General features: G+C 38.0%; 2 protein-coding genes across 2 annotated transcripts; both read right to left on the bottom strand.

Annotated features, from left to right (window-relative positions):
• Positions 1-1,692: 1,692 nt before the first annotated feature.
• Positions 1,693-8,481, bottom strand: LOC134789817 (beta-hexosaminidase subunit alpha-like). The gene is made up of 10 exons (XM_063760470.1): positions 8,161-8,481; positions 7,293-7,488; positions 6,272-6,381; positions 5,949-6,157; positions 5,545-5,657; positions 5,244-5,445; positions 3,731-3,857; positions 3,069-3,152; positions 2,693-2,889; positions 1,693-1,967 (listed from the first exon to the last, which is right to left on the bottom strand). The coding sequence occupies exons 1-10, from the start codon at positions 8,326-8,328 to the stop codon at positions 1,739-1,741; spliced, it is 1,635 nt and encodes a 544-aa protein (XP_063616540.1). The 5' UTR covers positions 8,329-8,481; the 3' UTR covers positions 1,693-1,738.
• A 5,692-nt stretch (positions 8,482-14,173) lies between these two features.
• Positions 14,174-19,263, bottom strand: LOC134789807 (nischarin). Its single transcript, XM_063760460.1, has 4 exons — positions 18,704-19,263; positions 17,902-18,148; positions 17,172-17,290; positions 14,174-14,797 (listed from the first exon to the last, which is right to left on the bottom strand). Exons 1-4 carry the CDS (start codon positions 19,142-19,144, stop codon positions 14,207-14,209), a joined length of 1,398 nt encoding a protein of 465 aa, XP_063616530.1. The 5' UTR covers positions 19,145-19,263; the 3' UTR covers positions 14,174-14,206.
• Positions 19,264-20,407: the final 1,144 nt, after the last annotated feature.

Here is a 20,407-nt window from a genome sequence, read left to right as displayed (position 1 = left end):
TTATCACATAATATACAATTTCATTTACGTTCTACAAAAAAGCTGTGCGAAAAAAATATCAAATAATAACCTGAGATCCAGAAACTAGACTAAATCGTTATCACAGCTAACACCGCAACGACAAAAATGATGCTAATTTGGTTAACCGGCAAATAATAACCGAAAAAGCATAAGGAAAGGATCTTTAAATTATACCTCTGACACTATCTATTCACTACGCAACATGGAATAAGACTAGAGATGGGTAGTGAGTAAATACTCAAGGGTAAATACCGAGTAAATACTCAGTATTTACTCAATATACCCGTATTTACTCGTTTATACCCAAATTGGTGGGTATAAACTATTTAGAGTGCTGAAAGGGGCATATAAATTTGAAATATAGGTGTATTTTGTAAGCCGCTACTGGATTAAGTACTCAAAATTGTAAGAAATGTATTTTTAAGAGGGGCACTCCATACATGTAACTAATTGTCACAAAAAAAGATTCAGAAACCACCAACGTATTGCACATCATTAAATGGGTATTTAAAAATAATTGGAATGTTTCTAAGAACTTTTTTGGATAAATTGAAATTTTTTGGAAAAAAACCGTTTCGAAAGGCCAAAATAATGTTTATCTCTCTATAAGTTTAGAACCAAAGTTCAGAAAAAATATGAAAACATATCGGGAGATTAGCCGTATACAACGGAGTACAAAAAACAATATTTTGAACATTATTGGTTCAGCCATTTTGAGTTTTTTTTTAAAAACCCTTAATAAAAGGTCGTAAGTGCCGCGTAAACACGCATTTTTACGCGACATGCAGTTATGTAGAACATCGATAGAATTTAAGTACCATATTTTTAATGTAAATACCTTCTCATTTAAAACAAAATTGTTAACTATGCATTATCACAATTTGCCTCTCACTAATAATTACCGTTTTTTCCTAAATTAAGCGTCCTATATGCTTTTTATTTTATAGATATTGTTAATACACGTTAGCACTCTTCAATTAAAGACAATTTTGTTCTTAAATCTCACTTTTTGAATATTTTATAAGTAATCGTTTTTACCCACCTAAATGAGTAAATACGGGTATTTATCGGGTGCTTTGAGTAAATACCGAGTAAATACTCAGTATTTACTCACCCCTACCCATCTCTAAATAAGACACGATAGGTATCAACATTTCCCACGCCGATTATACGCCGGTCAAATTTATCGGCGGCGGCGGCGTGGAAAAATCGTCGGCGGCGGCGGCGCGGCGGCGCGGCGCACATGTCTAGTATTGGCGTAAAAGAGACGGACAAGTTTGAAATAATATAAATACAATAATGTTATAATATAAATGTGATAATATTATTATCACTCGTAAACTAGTACAAACTTGTAGTGTTGTGGTTACTATTTAATTTTACGTACATTGGGGATACATTATGAGATTTTATTTAATTTACTGATTTTTTAAATCCGGGAAATCCCGGAAAAAAATGTTATCGCAAGGAAGTCTCCACTTCATGACTTTGTTCTACCAAGTGTAGGTAAATATACTCTGCCTATTCCGATCACTGTACATCATTGATACAAGCAAGCAAACATAAACCCCAAATGAAAGCATGAAGATTTGACAGTGCATGCCACAACACTTTAAGTGTCCTTGGCATGTAAGGGTTCTAGGCGTTCAAAGGGTTGATAAAATAATTAAATTATTAATAAATTATATATTTATACAAACGATCTACTATTAAGTGGTCACACGACACAAAACCCGGGCCCGTTCGGCGGCTCAGCCGGCACACCACGGCGAAGCATACGGCACGCCTGCTCTTCCATACGACGACGAACATGGTCCATGGTCTCTGCTATCCTGCCTCCGTCGCTAAAGTCGCTAGCCCATTCCGTTGGCTCTTCAGTTTGAATGTCGTCGCGCGACGCCTCAGACCAGAGTCGCTCGGCGATGCCGCAGGTTCGTGGCCATACCCTGTCCAATAAGTTGAAAGTTATCCGCGAACCACTTTCGACGTTTTGCCTCTCTGTCCCACTTGTAAATTCGTAGGTAAGTGTGACAGGGTGGCAACACGTCGAACGTGGTTCGCGGTAGGCCCACAGGCCCCGTAGACAACATGCCAATCGCTAACGCTCCGTGGCCAACGAAACGCAAACTGTCACTGTCGCACTAATATGGAAGAGACACAAAGCGATTCGAAGGCGAAGCGCAAGCTATTGTCACCTTGGCTAGGCCGCCAGATTACTTTTCTTCTTCATAAACAAGTACTAACTATAGTCTGTATCTTTAGGTATTTAAATAAAAGTAAACAAACAATTTGTACATTTTCGGGTATTTATAACATTTATTGGTTAACCAACCAAATACGAAACCGCCTGGATCAGTCACTGAACGACCTGGCTTTAACCTTATTTGATCATGTAATGTTTTCATCTACCCTCAGCTGGCTTAAGGAGCCATTTGAGGGTAGATTTTGTTTACTTTTATTTAAATACCTAAAGATACAGACATAATCTATTACGTGTAGACAGTCTACATCTCTTTTTATTTTTAATTATGAATATTATGATGTATCCATGTCAAAGTTCGTCGTAGAGAAACTAAAAGCGGCATAATACCGACATTTGTACCAAAAGATACCACTTCAAGGAGAATAACCTAGCAATAAAGAATTTACTTGAGAAGTACTGAATACTGACCTCGGTATAAAGTTAGTGCTGTCAACGTACTCCCCCCACATGCAAGCCTCCCCCCCGATCATGTTGTGAACTAATGCTCTGTCGCTGACGTTCAGCCGAGGGTCGAACTTGTAGAACTTCTCCCAGTCACCTCCGTTGCCCAGCATGGAGAGGTACCACTCTGAGGAGAATAGGGCTTTTTTACCCGCTTCCAGTACCTGAGTAAAATAAAATACGCACATTAAGGCGGGAAAGTAGGATACTCGTTGTACTAGATGCGGTAGAAAAATTGAGTGTATTAATTATGAATAAGTCAAAATATATAGTAGGTACCTACAAAGACGGACAAACCCGGGTTCCAGTTGTATTATATCATGGAATGTCAGGAAATATTTACCTCGTTAATTTTAGATGCCCATGCAGACAGCCAGATTTGTACCACCGTGTCATTTGATAGGGGCACTTTCTCGTCAAACACCTCCTGAAATTAATAAGAGTTGCAGTCATATCATGGCGCGTAACCAACGTGCCAATCGTTAACACTGCGTAGCGTATCGTAGTCATCTCTCTCTATCACTCTTCCATAATAGTGCGACGTGCGACAGTGACAGTTGCATTTCGTTCGCTACGGAGCGTTAACGATTGCACGTTGGCTAATACACACCCATAAATCAATCATTGCAATGAAGGCCATCTAAACTACTTAGTATCTGACTCGTACTTCAACATACTGACTAGGTCAAAGCGCGGTCAAAGCCAACAAGTATTGGCACGGTTAGGAGAGTTAATTCTAGATAATAGAAATCGTACCCATATTTTTTAGGAATTAATGGTGAATGTCAGCTCAGTATTAGTTACCTAGAACATGGTAAAAAAATGCCTAAAGTGATGTTCATAGTAGATGGAGTTCTGTTAAGCCTTATATGCAGCTATGTTTGTAGCTACTTCAGTAACACGAGAGCTTTACGAACGGGAGGAGAATTCTATTTCCGAAAGTCGAAATAGTCTAGGAAAGGAAGAGAGGAAGACTCTAACTAAGTAGGTACTTGACGAACTTGCCTCCCAGACGATGATCTTCCTGTTCCCGACGAGAGGCGTGGCCCGTTCCATGAACAAGCTGTGGAGCTTGGTCCAGGACGACATGTTGTGCCGCATCATGTAGCGTAACAGTGACGGATTTGATATCCTGGACGAATAAGAAAAAATGAGCAGCATAATGCTGGAGTCATAGGCCAGCTACTGCCAGTCTTATGAAGTTGCGTTGCCGAAATCGCTTCGAAAGGCACAAACAACTCGGTCGTTTTGAAGTTTAGGGTAGGTCACGTCAGCAAAAAGCCTCATTCAAAAAATGTCCCGTGCTAAAACTCTTCTTATTTCTGAAATGTCCGGGATGTTTTACGACAGGAACTTTTAACCTTTCTGATACAGGACACATTTTATTTGCTCTAAGTATATAGCACGAATGATGTTTTAACACATTCGACACCGCGTACCCGACTCTCGGGCACTCGTAAACTTTACTCAGATGCCGGCATACCCGCTAGTCGGGCAAGAGCTATAAACCTACACGCGACGCCGAAGTGCCCGACAGGCGGGCAAGCATTGCATCTTCACTACCTCAGGGCTGCCACTGCCACTAACAGAAAAAATTGTAAGTCTTCTGATTATTATGTGGTCGAAAAGTTGGTACAGTTGATTATTATATTTTATTACTTCACTTTGTATTTTTATTTACTTTACCTAATGCGATTACAAAATAAAAATTCTTATTAGTTGGTTACGTGAAATTGCATACACGGGTATGTATCAATAGGAGTTAGAATTAGGAGAAGAACAAAACGGGGAGCCTAAACAGATGAGACAGCAGATTTAATTTTATCCACGTACTTATACGAAAGTTACTTGGCACAGCCCTGAGCGTCCGCCGCTTGCCCGACTAGCGGGTTCGCGGCGTGCGGCATTGAGTTGCACGTCGTTGCCCGACTAGCGAGTACTGTCGGTTTCTGGGGTATTGTTTGAAATTTTGCCTGGTTGCGAAAGTGTTAAGCCAGGATATTAGCAGGATATTTATTTATTAGCAGCCTACATGGACACGAAAGGTTAAAGAGTGTTTCTTTTATTATTTGCTATTTTTATATATTGTGGCCTTTTTTGCCATTTTTGTGTTATTTCTAGTCAGGATCCCGAGCCCTTATCATCCTTATAGGAGAAAAAAGTGTCCTAAAATTTCCATACATTTTTCAAAGTGACCTTTTTGGTACCGCCATACAAAGTATATGGGGAAATGGTAACACAATAGGAAAAAAACTCTGGGACATTTTTTATCCCATTAGGATCGAAAGAGCTGGTGATTCTGAGTAGGTATAACACAAAAGTGGCAAAAAAGTTCACAATATATAAATTTGGCAAAAATAAAAGAAACGCCTTAAAGATGAAACGTTTTGCGAATGAGACCGAAAAAGAAAGGGATAATTTACTACAGGGACGTCTAGCAAATGGGGCTTGATTTTGAACACGAGCTAGTGAGGCATGACGCGTTATCTCTCGATGACAATTAAAATTAAGTACTTACCAGCACTTAGAATCGACCTCATCTCCCCCCAAATGCAGGTACCCATCCGGGAACCACTCCCGAACCTCCCCCAGAAGTTGCCCCAGAAACTTGTACGTCTGCTCGTTGGTCGGGTCGAGGGGCCCCAGAGAGGTCACTTTCTTGCCTGTGTAGCAGGGCGTGAGGAACTGCGGGTATGCCTCGCCCCAGGAGCGGACATGGCCTGGTAAAAATAAAAACATAAATTATTTATTGGTGGAGCAACTTTACCTAGTCACTCGTTGCCAATGCTGAATTACTCTAACATACAAAAATACCTTACCTGGAACATCTATCTCAGGTATTACTCTGATCCCCCGGTTTCTCGCATATTCTACGATCTTCTTGATATCTGCTTTCGTGTAGACCATTGACCGATGATAGGCTCCTTTTTCACTATATAAGAAAAACTTACTATAGTTTTGCTGAATGTATCTAATCGTACCTTACCTAGTGATCATAAACAAAATTTTCGACCAGAGCTTTCAAGCAGTAGTTAGTACCTATGTATTGTACCATCACGCTCCGCGTTTGTTCCGCCATTTAGGATCCTAGCTAAATTGGTTGTTTAATACTTACGCTATAAAATTTCCAATTTAGCAAGAATCCTAAATGGCATAACAATCCCGTGTGGTGACCACGTGATGGTGATCGTACTGGGTACCATATTGTTCCTATATTTCTCACCTTAACTCAGGAAACTTTTCGCTCTGATACGGGAACGAGTGGTCGTCCACGATGTGCCAATGGAACACGTTAAGTTTATTCATCGCCATGGCGTCCAGCGTAATGAGCAGTTTGCTCACTCGCAGGTAATGGCGAGAAGTGTCCAGTAGTAACCCGCGGTGGGGGTGACGCGGGTAGTCATGAATCTTAGTCCCTTGTATTAGGAGAGTCTAAAAAAATTATTTGGTTAATAGTTAGTTTAAAAACTGTCGTCCTAGAAAATGTGATCAGTTTCAGCTGATTGAGACAAAATTACCCATAATTTTAAAGATAGACGGACTAACCTCATAATCATCCGACTGATAGACCAGGTGTATAAAGCTCTCGAGCCCGTGCAAGACGCCCCATATTGAGTGGCCGGTCAAACTCGCCGTGTCTGATACCGTGAGATTGTCTGAAAAGAAGAGAGTAAAAGTAGGGAACAAGCATTTAATCATAGCAGTAGCTATGCAACGATTTCCAATGAATTGAAGGTAGTTTAAGGTAGAATAACAAGGAAAGGAGCCTCGCTTACCCTTCGCACCCTCATTGCCTACGCTAGATGCTTAGCGCGGCGCACCCATTCCCAATCTCTACCGCGCCATGGGCACAGATGGGAATAGGCGAATAATTCATTCATTTGTCTCCACCTCAAGTAAACTCCGAGTCGTAATTAGGTTCCAAAAAAAGTAAGACAATGTTGCCACTGCAATATTTTTTTTTGTATAATAGTAAATTTATTTTTATAAATAAACACGCTAAGATAATTTATTTATTGGTAATTTTACTCCTACGATCTAAAAAAGTACTTTTATTTAATTATTTTTACATAAATACAAGACGCGCTAGTAAAAAGCGGCAACATTGTCTTACTTTTTTTGGAATCTAATTAGATTTTTAGTTTAGTATGGCGGCAGTCACGTGGGGCGTGTGCATGGAAATACACCATTTTATCGTGGTTTATTTTATTAGGCAGGTACGTAATTGTCAGACTATACACTTTGTCATTAACAATAAGTACCTACTAATTTGTGCCTACACCGACGTCACGAATTTTGCGCGTCGCGGATGTATGGGTAAAAAAATACAGGTATACAGGATGGGTAAAAAAAACTGAATTCCCGCTGCCAGGAAGGTTTTGGGATTATACTGAACAACTTTTATTATGGGACCAACCACGAAATCGCAAAAAAAATTGGCTGTTACATACATTTTGGCTGGTCTAATTTCTATGGGAGGGTAGGTACTTTTTTTTACGCGATTTCGGGGTTGGTCCCATAGTAAATGTTGCTCAGCTTTAGCCACCGTGTATATTTCTACACTTACAACTTTCGTCCATTCCATGATAAGGGTAGGCCTCGCATGGCTGAGTCAACTCCACGTCGATCGTGTCCAAAGTTGGCGAGCTCAGATCCACACTCTGCTTGTTGTAGTTACGCTTTGCGATTTTAGACAGTTTGTGTAAGCTTTTCTTAGCTCGCTGAATAGCGTCCGTTAAAATTTGACACGACTTTTTTGTTACCTGTTAACAATAAACATTCATGCAGATGAAAACTGTTTATCATTTGTAAGCCATAATGCGCAAGAGAGTGGCCTCCCTGATGCGCCGTGTTAGGGACAGCCCCAGCAGCCTTCTGAACACTGTTATAGACAATTTACAGTGTCCAATAGTGCGCAAATGGAACTCTATGCACATGGACCATAGAGGTGCTGTTGGGCAAATTTAGTTAAGTACTTTAAGAATTAGTTTTATTTAATTTAATTTAATTTATTGTATTAGGTATTTATATATGTAATGTAAAATGTATGGATCTTGTTATCCGAAATAAATATATTAAATAAAATAAATAAATTTGTATAATTAATTTTTGACTATAAAGTCAATTTATAGAATTTAACGATTCAAATTTATATTTAAAAAAAATAGGTACCAAAAAAGTACCTACCTACCATAATTCAAATTTACTAAAGTCCAACCGTCGCTATATTCTTACCTACAGAATAAAAATCGATAAGCACAACAATAAAACTGAAAGTCGAACCGTGGTTGAACAAAAAGAGGGGAAATAACTAGGTATTTGTAGGTACTTATTGTTACCTACATTATGAGCAAGCGGACGTTTAAAATATTTGACCGTTTTAACGTGGAAATGCAAAGTTAACTGTTAATTTTGTTAGTTTAAATGTAACTTACCTTAAATTCCAATTTATCCTTGTCAACTAAATATACCGCTTTATTCTTTTTCTCATATTGAGGCTTAGGCCATATTTCTCCTTTTGTAGGGATATATTTTGGTCCCGGCACAATAGCTTGGCAAAACGCTACCAATGCCGACAATAATAAAACACAACGTACCATCATGATGGTACAAATACAACTGAATACGTCAACCAACCACAACCTAATGAGGAAAGGGAACGCTTTTATTACTAGGAAAATGTTATCGTAATCGGTATTTTTAATATTATTAAAACGGCTCGCATGTTTGCATTTATTTATCAGTCAAAACATTGACTACCTACAAAATAAATTGTAGTGTGGTTTAAACAAAAATACACCTAATTTTAATAGCAATAAGGGCATTGACACTTTGAAGTTAAGTTTGTGGGGTCCCCTTCACAAGGCAACTGTCAAAATAGTGTTGCCAGTGACACATTCTGGGAATACTTACATTGAAAAATGAGATCGTATTTATAGAAGTTAGACCAAGAAAAGTCTGCAGCGACTTTGATAGCCCACGCAGTGCAAGTGTTATTTATACGTCATAATTTCATAGAAGTTTGACGTTTAAAATAACACTTGCACTGCGTGGGCTATCAAAATGGCTGCAGATTTTTCTTGGTCTAACTCGTTTTTAGTATAACAATATGAAATTGCTTCTTAAACTTCATACTCCAATAGTGATCCAAAAGACTCGAGCCCTGTGAGTATATTCTTTGCCGGTGAGCCTTTTTTTAGGGCTCGCCTCATTTCTTGACACCTAAAAGGCTATTAAAAGCCTTTTTTATTTCATTAGTAAAATAGGCTTTTAGCCTTTTAGGCGTCAAGAGATGAGGCGAGCCCTAAAAAAAGAGCTAACAGGGCTCGAGCCTTTTGGATCACTATACTCCAATCAACGAAAAATTCTAGCGTATTTTTCAAATTTGAGTTTTAAGGGTTTTGAATTAAATTGTATGGAGATAATTAACATCTGTCACCGTACCGTACCGTACCCAAGATGTTTGATAATGATAACTTTGTTATTTTGTGAATATGAGTATCTGACCCATACAGCGCTAATGATAATCACTTGTTGACATTGATACAAAGGTGACTTACTGCTTTTTGTATCTTCCTATTCCTGCATTACTATTTTAGTGTCTATATTACACTGAGTTTGTATCTATAATAAATAATTACCTATTTTCGGTGTTTCAATTCTACCTACCCATGTAGCTACAGGGGTGTCAAATGCACATTGCCGACCTATTAAAATCGTATACACTTCTTTAAAAAAATAGAGAATATACACTTATATTAAGGTGTCTAAACTTAAAAAGGTGGCAACACGAAATTAAAATTCAAGACAACATTAAAATAACTTTAATAATAAATTAATCAATTCTTAATAAAATATATCATTCCTCTATATACAATACAATGCACGGTTTAATCACAAGTATAATACTTATAAATGAATACGTATTTGCTTATTACTACTTAGAATGGTAATCCTTTTAGATTCGTGCGCGTAAAAAAAAACTTTATTCCCACATGCAGCAAGTTTCTTTTTACCTTGATGCAAGTTTCTTGTTACGAGTACCTAAGCTTGTACAAACATTCCATTGTATAGTTACCACATCTCTTTTTAGTGTCCCGTACAAAAACTGGTTTATGGAACACTTATTTATTTTAATAGAAGTATCTAAATCCTAGCTAGTGAATCGGTTCGCAAAAATGTCTACATGATACATTGTTAAATAAAAAAACACCTCGCCAAAAAATTACTAAGTGATAGCGTGTTTGGGAGGCAAAATTGTTGCCATATAAATAATCTCTAGTTCCGAAAGCACACACTGTAGATTTGTAATATAATATTTATCAACTTTCATAAATAATAAGTATGATTAGTAGCTTGGGCCTTGCCCCGCTGCTAGCGGCACCCTAGGTTAGGTTTTTTATAATGTGATTATATTACGTATTTTTTATCGTTTTGTAAGTGTTTTTATATTTTACTTTTATATTCATATTATAAATAACCTAACTTAAGACGAAAAATAAATAAAGAGCATAGTATGATTGAAGTCAATAAGTGATTTTTGAAATAAGAGTTTATTTTTATTAGAGATGCACCGGATATTCGGTTACTATCCGGTATCCGGTCTATCCGGCCATTATTTTACTATCCGGCCGGATACCGGATATTGACTGACTATCCGGCCGGATACCGGATAATAACATTTCTTGATTTTGGAGTAAACAAATTGGATTTAAGGAACATACACGGTGATATTTTTAAACAATTTAAACATTCCACTGACTTGCACACGCACTCATTTCGAACCTAGAAATGTGTCCGCGCGAACGTTCCCTAGGAAACAGGTCAAACCTGCAGAATGCGCACCTAAAAAACCGAAATGTAGGTATAGTTCCGCTGGCCGAATATTCGGCGGCCGGATACCGGATATTCGGCCGATGGTCAGGCCGAATATCCGGTATCCGGTATCCGGCCAAACAACTATCCGTTGCATCTCTAATTTTTATCTATAAATTGGTATTGAAAATGTCAGTGCTTATTTTATCGGTCAATATAGTTATAGGTACACACAGCAACACCCCTGACTATACATCAGTGGACCTTATTACAAAAGGCATAAGGTCCACCGATGTACAGTTAACAGTGTGGGCGACTGTACAAAAATGTCAAGTCTAACACAAGTAACACAAGAATTGTATGTCATTATGAGATTTGTCAGTTAAAAAAAATACTTTTCTGCTAGCACCACAAAACGCAAGGACTAGGTACTGTACAAATCAGTTTATAAAAAAGTGTGTACATATCTTTAATTCTTTATTGCTACTGTGAAAGTGTTTTAAAGCTTATTTCGAAAAATCTCGAACAGGATTATAATCTGTTGTTATTTTAAAAGGATTGAACCATGAACCACGAGAGAACCACTCGGGCCTTTGAGCAATTATATAATTCTATAGAAAATGTCCTCATTGGCCGAATGACCAAGTACGTGGTGTTTTTGTTTACATTATTTTGACCTCACGTCACGATCCCAGCTATAGTATTTATTCAGTTCGATGAAATTTAAATCATATATAGGGATGTACCGACTAGTCGCCGACTAGTCGGGAAAGATGATTGTCCGGCCTCGTTTGTAGTCGGCGATTAGTCGGCAAAAATGGCCGATTAGTCGGCACTTTATAAGTGACAGGAAAACAGGACAAAAAGAAATAAACAGCCATAAGCCATTTACCATAAGCTTTTCACCTATATTACCCAAATGCCTATTTAGGGTGCTTACGATAACTTGTGTTCAAATTATTGACCGCTTGGTCGCTTTCTTGTCCGATTGTCATATGAAATATAGCTTTAGGATTTTTTTAATTTCATTTTTCAGCGACATACTTAGACGAAACTAATGAATCGGCCGACTAGCCGCCTAGTCGGCCGACTAATCGGCCATCTGAGCGCCGATTAGTCGGCTAGTCGGCCAAATCAATAGACGGTACATCACTAATCATATACAATTGGAACAAAGTTACTTACATTTGTTTTGATTATAAGCGAAACAATTAATTATTAACAAAATCAACTGTATTTCTAACAACTTAGGTTCAAGTTTTTCATTTGTAAGGCTGGGCCTTAGGAGGTTAAGATACAAATACATATACATAGAATCATTGTATATCTGTATTGCCATGGTAATCCATACAAAATGACAGTCCATGGGCTCTTTTACTTACATTATTTATAAGTCTATAGTTTCATAGTGTTACTATTATATTTTCAGAGTTTTACGGAATACAATAGGTCCACTTTTATCAACCTAATAAGGCAACATTTGACCCTTGTCTTACGAACTAAACAAGGGCTATAGTGTACTACACTTAGCAACGTACATTTTTACATATCAAATGATTATAATTATATCCTTATGCAATATAGCCCATTTTTAAAGTGGCAATAAAAATTTACCCTTGTATGGCATTAGTCGCATTCACCTGTGGCCAAATATTCATTGATTGTCTTAGATGTGTTGTCTAAAGCGGTCTTTATGTTGGATGCGGATTCGTACACATCGCTATACACGTGTATAGCTATACTATATACATCGCTATACACGTGTATAGCGATGTAACGCTCATACACCGGAGCGATGTGCAAATTCGCATCAGTATGATAAGTTGATAACCGCGTAAAACAAGTTAGTGCTTAAAAAATGACAGCGACTCTAGATGGCGCTGTACGGCTCCGTACATTAAGCAGTAACTCTGGTAGTCAAAAGTTGACGTTTGACAATTCACTTCCAACACAATATATGTGTCGTATAGCCATAGATGTAAGTAAATTGAGGTAGATATGGTACCAGGCGCACGATCGTGAGCCATTAAATATTGGTTACGGAACCTATATTTAGTTAGTCGTATGGGTGACGCCACCCTGTCAAGTTGTCAAAATCGTTGGATCAAATTTTTGTTTTGTCAGCTATGAACGTCACACGTCTACATAAATAAAAGGTCATTGCGTATAGCACCATCTTTCTTAGCTGTCAAACTCGAAGGCACCATATTTAATCGGATTTTGCAGTCAGTCAGATTTTATACAGTCAAAGAATCTTTGCTTGTGACCAATTTTTATAATATAGAAATTAAGGATGCTTACATTTATATGCTTAAATTTATATTACGATCATAGAAGAAGGAATACTTAGACGTATATAGCCTAGTACTTGCCACATTTTGAAAATTTGACACCTAATGGCAATGTTACATTTTCAAGATAGTTGAAATTCGACTTAATGTCACTATGACAATGTTCAAATTTCAGTTCGATAAAAGTGAAACATAGAACCCTGTAATATTGGGGCAGCGAAATGCTATTATATAACGGGTAACTAAATTTTCACACATACAGCCTAGCAAAAAAGAGTAGAAATTAAAAATTTCTCTTATATAAATTGATTTGAAAGGGACGACACTACAGTGTTGCCACTTTTTAATTTCTACTCTTTTTTGCCTGGCTGTAGGCGCTTGAGAACGTATTTACCACATAATGTACAGTCAGCGTCAAATAGATAGGGACGGCTAGAGTGGCCAACTATATCGGTATATCGATACAGGGTCGTATTTCTATAGAAACAAAGGCAGGTTACGATATATTTGACCACTTTGGCCTTCGCTGTGTATTCGATACTGACTGTACCCCGTACATTATGCCACTGTCCAGCGTCATCTGCTTTGCTTTATTGATCTAATTTGCGTCTTTAAAATTTCAAATGTCTTAGTATTCGTTTGCCTATGATCAAAGATACATTGATTGAGTTACAATCAATTCTCTTTGCTATGATTTAAATTTTAAAGCAAACTTTGACAAGGTCACAATAATATTATCGTATTGATCTAACATACTCGCTATTACATCAGATATATCAGTGCTCAAGCACTATATGCATAATATTATGATTAATTATTTATTATCACACACATTAACGAGATTATAATTTTACACCGATTTAGCGTCAGGGTAAAGGTGACGTAATTATATACTATTAGATAAGAAAAAATAAAACAGGAATAACACGGTCCAGTTACAAAAACCACGCCTTTAAAATTCTGGTGTTGTAAGTCCAAAATAATATTATTTATCAAATTACCTATATCTAAAAAAAATATTTTTAACAAGCTCTGCAAGACTTCACAACAATTTCGAAAGACAATTAATAGTATTTATAAAACAAATGTCCAAATAATAACTAACCGGCTAACTTAATAGCTACCTCTTATCCATCAAAAATGATTCCAATGAGGATTTCCGCGATCGAATTTTTCACCAGATGACAGCACCGTGGCGAGAGGTCTAGCTGTCATCATAATCCACCAATCATGTTTAACCATGTTATTTTTTATTGGTGGATTTTGACAGCAGCTGTCAAAAAGACCTCTCGTTACGGTGCTGCCATCTAGTGAAAATCTCGATCGCGGAAACCCTCATTTACACATCAAATTCTTATATTTACAAACCTAACTGTCAACTCCTATTAAAACAATGGGTAGTGTTATTATTTTGCAGAAAGCTAGGAGTCTTGCCCTCTTTCACTACCCTCAAGGCCTGCAGCACCCTGGCTGTATCCAGCTCTTTACCTGACGCCCTTTCATTATCTAAACATATCTCCTCCATCCTCGCATTAAACTGCTCCAAAACTTTAACTCTATAATCTACTGTTGAAGCTACAGGGTTTGCGGTGAGCCATAGATATTCTAAAACCGGTAGTTTACAGATATGCTGAACCTCTTCGACATCTGTGACGCAGTTACAGCTTAAATCCAAGCTTTCCAAGGAGTACAGCCTCGAGAATCCTTGAAGTGATTCCACTTTGTTCTGTGAGAGATCTAATTTGACTACGTTACCTATTTTGGAGTGCCAGCTCTCGCAGAGTTGGAAGTTGTTCATGGATAGGTTGAGGACCCTGAGCTCGTGGAGGCAGGATACGTCGCACAGCTCGGAGAGCTTGTTGGAGGATAAACTGAGATGCTGCAGTTTTGGGACGAGTTTGATCGCCCAGTCCATGTCCTTTATGTTGTTGCTTGCGAAGTTCACTACTGACAGCTTCTTCCATTTCTGTTAAATATATAAAGTTGTATTACGTCACAGAATAAATAATAGTACTATGTACAGAAGACACTCTCTAACAAAACGCGTCTGTGACGATCAGCACAGCTATGGCCGCTAGGTGGCGACAGCGCCATGGCAAACCCCAAAATTGGGGCCGAACGGATGTACTTTTAGCTACCTGTAGCAAAGCGACGAAATCGCGGAGTGAGCCACGCCTGATTACGTGTGGATTGATCAACTTCTTTGTTACTAAACGCAATATATTTTTCATTTTGTGGTAAAATCCCTTTTCGTTATGAGCCTATCTTCTACTAAGGAAGCATGTTAGTAGAACGTGTCGCAGCATTTCTTCTGACAAACTATTGAATTCGAAAACAGTGCGACTTTTTCCCTTGACAGACGGAACAAAACAACAAGAAATAGTGGGCCCTTCATATTTACATAATATTATTGACTGACCAATAAATAGACTATCAAAATTGACCTATGGTCGCAATTATCGTCACGGATAAAGTATTAGTATTAACTAGTCGGAATGTCTTAATCTGCGGCTATAAACGCAAAAATACACGTGCAAGTGCAACCCATAACTAGGTACCTATATGAATGCAAAACATCTACAGAATCTACACATAGTGCAGAGTACACAAGATTTATTATTAGTTTTAAATTAGATGACAAAATTGCAGTATTAGGGTCCCCTCATGCGACGACCGGATCCGGCTGACGTCTCTCGATCCGTGAAACAAACGTTTGTAAGTGAGTTATCCGGCTACATTGACATAAATATCTAGGGACTGGTTTTACGGGCAATAATAATGAGGCATGACAGGGCAGGGGCCAGTACAGCGGTGTGAAACCGCTACAGCGCGATTGGTTGATGAGTTCGCATCACGCGAGCGATTGGTTGACGAGTTCGCATTACGCGCGCTATTGGTCGCAACTAGTTGCGTTAAGTGCTGTCTTTGGCTGGAATTCATGAGTAACACCGCTGAACTAGTACCATTTTTAGTGCCCGTCCTTAGATATTATACGTCAATGTCCGGCTACCTATCATCGTCACCGACTTCATTGGTTTGTTCTGTAATTATGTAGCTTTATCAAGTAAATCTTGCACAGCACAGAGTAAAGCACAGAGTGGACCCAAGTTGTATATATAAATAAGTATCCCTCATGTTGGCGAGAGAACGTCTATGATAAGTGCACGTATACATACAGGCTGATGATATTGATAAATATGTAAGCGAGCGCGTGCTTAAACACGTGAATAAAAGAGTAGCACTACAATCCAATACATCTAAGCTGTTAATCGCTTTACGCCTACACAATAGTCTTATTGTACCTAGGTACAATTTTGTGACTACGTAGAGTAACTAACAAGACCGACCACAATATTCAGATGTAGATATAGTATAGGTGTACGGCAGGGATGTTGCGGATATTCGCATCCGCATCCGCATTATTTTCAACATCCGCATTCGCATCCGCATAAAATCGATGCGGAGCATCCGCATCCGCATAAAATCGATGCGGAGCATCCGCATGATGCGGATGTTGACCAAGTCGGTAACAGGAACGTATTAGCGGCGGCGCCGGCGGCGTAAGTGCTAGGTAATTTCGTCATTATATATAACGAAATCGTCTAGATCCCGAAAAGTCGGCCAAGTTACTGTTTATTAAATAAAACGCACCTATATTCTTGCTCAAATACTAAATTTTTCGTTTTTATTAAATAAAAAATGCAAAAAATGTAATTTTTGACGTTTTTTAAGTACCAAATCTTGACATTCGCATCCGCATCCGCGGATGTGAGGCTTTAAATATCCGCATCCGCATCCGCATCCGCGAATGTCAAAAAATCTGCATCCGCAACATCCCTGGTGTACGGGTTGAAGTTACGAACACAATAACAAATCATTCAACAACAGCAAGATTTTGAAATTAGTAACCTATTCTTTTTTCGTGCCGATAGCAAGTTTAACAGCCAACTGTAATTGCCAAAAGTTTATTCAAAGTATTTAGCTTAAATACCTATCGTGATTTTAAATCACATTTATTCACTTATTCACTACCAGTTTTGCAATTAGTACTCGATTTAGCTGAATATAGGGTAATTATTCACCTCACTTATATTGTTAACATCTTTATAGCATAGATAGACCAATATACTCGTAGAGTAACTATATCCAGGCCAACCACAACACTCTGATAAGGTAATCTGCGTCCCCACATGACCTATTTAGATGAGCCTAGTCTTTGATAAATGGACTCATGGACGCGTGCCCCATTATCATTATTTAATAACACACATGCTTATGTCATTAGTCAGATTAATCTGAAATACAAATAATAATACATATAATTTTATTATTAGACATACCACAGTGTCAGCTATGCTGGAGGGGTCTTTATGTAGTATGTCCACTAGCAGGAACTCATTCATGGACACCACGCTTGCTACTAGCACTGACAGGCTGATTAGAGTGTCCCGAAGAGAACCTGTGGGAATCAAAATTTAGAAAACATTGGTAGAGTGTAAGCAGTACATTTTCAATAGCCGGGTCCACACAGAGCGAGCATACGCGCGAGGCAATTTTCCCGCGCAGTAAACGTCCAGTGTAGACGTGCCTGGCGCGCGCCGCCTCGGCTGAGGCACGTATGCTCGCTCTGTATGGACCCGGCTAGTTAGGTTATTTCACCAAATTACTAAAGTGTAAGAAATCAGGCTTCTGATAAAAATATTTTTGAAATATGCTCTGCTGAGACTATTCAGTACTTTCACAATGTAAAATGCCAATTGTATTATGTAATTTATTTGCATTGATTATTATACTTATGTAAATTAATACATATATCATACAAAGTTCTCTTAAACTCAATCTTAAAGAGTCTTTAATAGTACCTATCCCAAAAGAAAGGCAACTAATAGAAGCATAATATTTAAAAATACATTGAACCAGCCTAGAAGTCAATACATATTATTCTAAAGAGGACTAATACAGGATACCATTGGAGCATTCAAAGTAGAAAGAGGGGTTTTATAGCAGCTTGTAATCTATTTATTTAACCTCCAGAGATATTCAACATTTAATTCAAAAGTGTAAACTCACCAACACTCTGAATACATCCCATAGGAACTCCAAGTATTGTTAATTCCTGCAGAGACTTGAATGGTATCAAGTCAAACTGCAGCTCATTAGGGACTATGGTGCTGGAGCCAAGTTTCTCGTAGCTGCCTTCGATGTTCAGGGCCCGGAGCTGCGAGCAGTAGTCCAGGATGTGGCTGAAGTCATACATCTGGTCCTGTTTCTCGGTTGGTGGGCAGGCCATTTTTAAACGCTCACTTATTGCATGCAACTGGAACAATTATTGAATTAATATAGTATGAGGTAGTGCATGGTTACTGGTGATTCTCAACATAATTTCAAACGTAAGTAGTGTTATATTATAACAATGAAAGATATTATGGTCAATTTCGGTATCACGGTTGTTTATGTATATTTATGCACTTAATTTAGTTAATGTGATCAATCATTATGCTTACCTAAATACTATTCTATAATAGCAAACAAATATTGTGAAAGGTATGAGATATTTTGATTTTTAGTTATACCGGTAACGGTCCCTGTATTAAATACAAAATAAATAAGGTCAATTTAATCTGATAAATAAGGACAATACAATGGTAAGGTAATGAACAGATATTTCTTATCTTTTTCAAACACTAGGTAGCTGGACTGTAGACCAAATGACTAATAACATTGAGTCATTTGCGTATATCTTTATAACCTACAATACCTACTATTACCTACACCTACTTAAAAACCTTTTAGTTAAAGGTACTTTCCCAGAGGTGAGAGACCTAACTAAAAGCTCTGACAATTCATAAAAATAATACATAAATAAACAAACCTCCATTGGAGTGAATTTATGTGACTTCTCATTCTCTAACAACTTGTCTCCTTCTAAAAACAAAGTCTTCGCCAAATCCTGCAGTAGGAAAAATATATCATACAAATGCATGTTCAGAAAGTGGGCGAATTCGTACGGCATGGACAGCTTCAGATAGTTGAAAACATTCTTCAAGTACACGTCCAACGCCTCCCTTCTTTGTTCTACAAACTTTGGTGTTTTATTCCGTATAACTTTCTTTGGGGGCAATAACTCCTTGGCCACTCCATGGTTCGAGACGAGCTTGTCGTGGAGCTCTACAAAGTCATTGTAGCGATGCAACACGTTCCAGTGCACAGGGCCAACTTTAACTGTTATTCTGTAGTAAGTAACAGTTTCTTTAGAGCTCGTCTGGTCAACGCTCACCGACGCCTCGTTTCTGTGATTTACAAACGAAGACATATTTAGTATTTGAAGAATAAATGCGTCGTGTCACTGAATTTACACGCTCAACTATTTGAATAATTATTTTGTTTTCACATTTCGTGTGACGCAATGAAAGGGGGACTTCCGCGAAATGAGCCTTTTGAGTTTTGACAATCACCTGACACTGACAGCTAATGTTTTGAGTCCGTATTGTACTACTAAACTTTGGCTTTGGTTCTTAAGATTTTAACAATAACGAATAGCGACATCTAGCGTGTAGTTTTCTAAACAAAACCATTCGGCGCAGGAAGAGGACATAAAAGTGATAAAAGAGTTTAGAGTCTGTGTGGAAAGAGAAGAGTCGTGGAATGTATAGGGCTCAATACATTCCACGACTCTTCTCTTTCGCTTGGCTTAAGGTTTGAGTGGACGCTTGAGTTGGGCATGCAACGTATAGGATTTTTTTTTGCAACGTATAGGAGCGGCTTCAGTGCTCGGTGCTAAAATCACTTGTGTTGCCCGACGCCACGCTGCACGCCCCGCCGAACGCTTCGCTTCGAGCGCCCACTGAGGCCTTACGGCCTTACACTGAACTGAGTGCAAAAATAGTAGTTTTTTTTTAATTTTTAGTGTTAATGTTTACTTAGTTCGCTTTTATTTAAACTTGCTCTTAATTCTCAATGAGAGAGAGAGAAAAAATATGTATAATATAGTTTGTCAAAGGACGTCTCATTTTAATCATAGACAGAGAATCATACTATCTTTGTCTTACACTTGTACTAGCACCCAAAAGAAAAGGATGAGTATAGTTTTACTGGTTCTTATTGACTGACAAATTGGTTTGACCAACTATAGGTTTTTATTGTCTCAATAATTAAAATTAAGTAAATATGTATAAATAAAACAAATCTAGATTTCAATTAATTTTATTGACATCTGTGTTGTCCAGGTAAACGGATTCAGTTTGTAAATTGTAATGGTTGAGTACAATTTGTTATACGTGTACTGGCTACAGACTCTGCTACAGATTAGCAATTGGCAAGTGTATTTCGCAGGTACAGTCAGCGTCACATGTCTCACTATAAAGCTATATAAGTATTTTTTGTTAAGTATTATCGGCGAGGGCCAAACAGTAGGTAGCTGCCACCTTGCCACGTAGCTGCTGATGCTGAGCGTAAGGATTCTGGAGTGAAGTTATCAAATTTGCTGTCCGTCTTCCTTAACGGTTCTAAAGTTATGTAAAAATACTAATTCTTATAAAATAGGCAGTGCTCGAAACCGGTTTTTTTTAAGTCCCAA

This window comes from Cydia splendana, chromosome 1 (genome assembly GCF_910591565.1).
Source record: "Cydia splendana chromosome 1, ilCydSple1.2, whole genome shotgun sequence".
Taxonomy (NCBI): domain Eukaryota; kingdom Metazoa; phylum Arthropoda; class Insecta; order Lepidoptera; family Tortricidae; genus Cydia; species Cydia splendana.
The sequence above is the reverse complement of the archived record's forward strand: the minus strand, read 5'-3'. Positions and strand labels throughout refer to the sequence as shown.

Coding starts and splice junctions, on each gene's coding strand:
- LOC134789817 (XM_063760470.1), bottom strand. CDS start 8,328: ATGATGGTACGTTGTGTTTTATTATTGTCGGCATTGGTAGCGTTTTGC. Junction 6,382..7,292: donor TCATGGAATGGACGAAAGTT/GTAAGTGTAGAA, acceptor TCTTCTTTTCAG/ACAATCTCACGGTATCAGAC. Junction 2,890..3,068: donor GGGCATCTAAAATTAACGAG/GTAAATATTTCC, acceptor TATTTTACTCAG/GTACTGGAAGCGGGTAAAAA.
- LOC134789807 (XM_063760460.1), bottom strand. CDS start 19,144: ATGTCTTCGTTTGTAAATCACAGAAACGAGGCGTCGGTGAGCGTTGAC. Junction 17,291..17,901: donor GGGATGTATTCAGAGTGTTG/GTGAGTTTACAC, acceptor TGATTCCCACAG/GTTCTCTTCGGGACACTCTA. Junction 14,798..17,171: donor CCAGCATAGCTGACACTGTG/GTATGTCTAATA, acceptor TATATTTAACAG/AAATGGAAGAAGCTGTCAGT.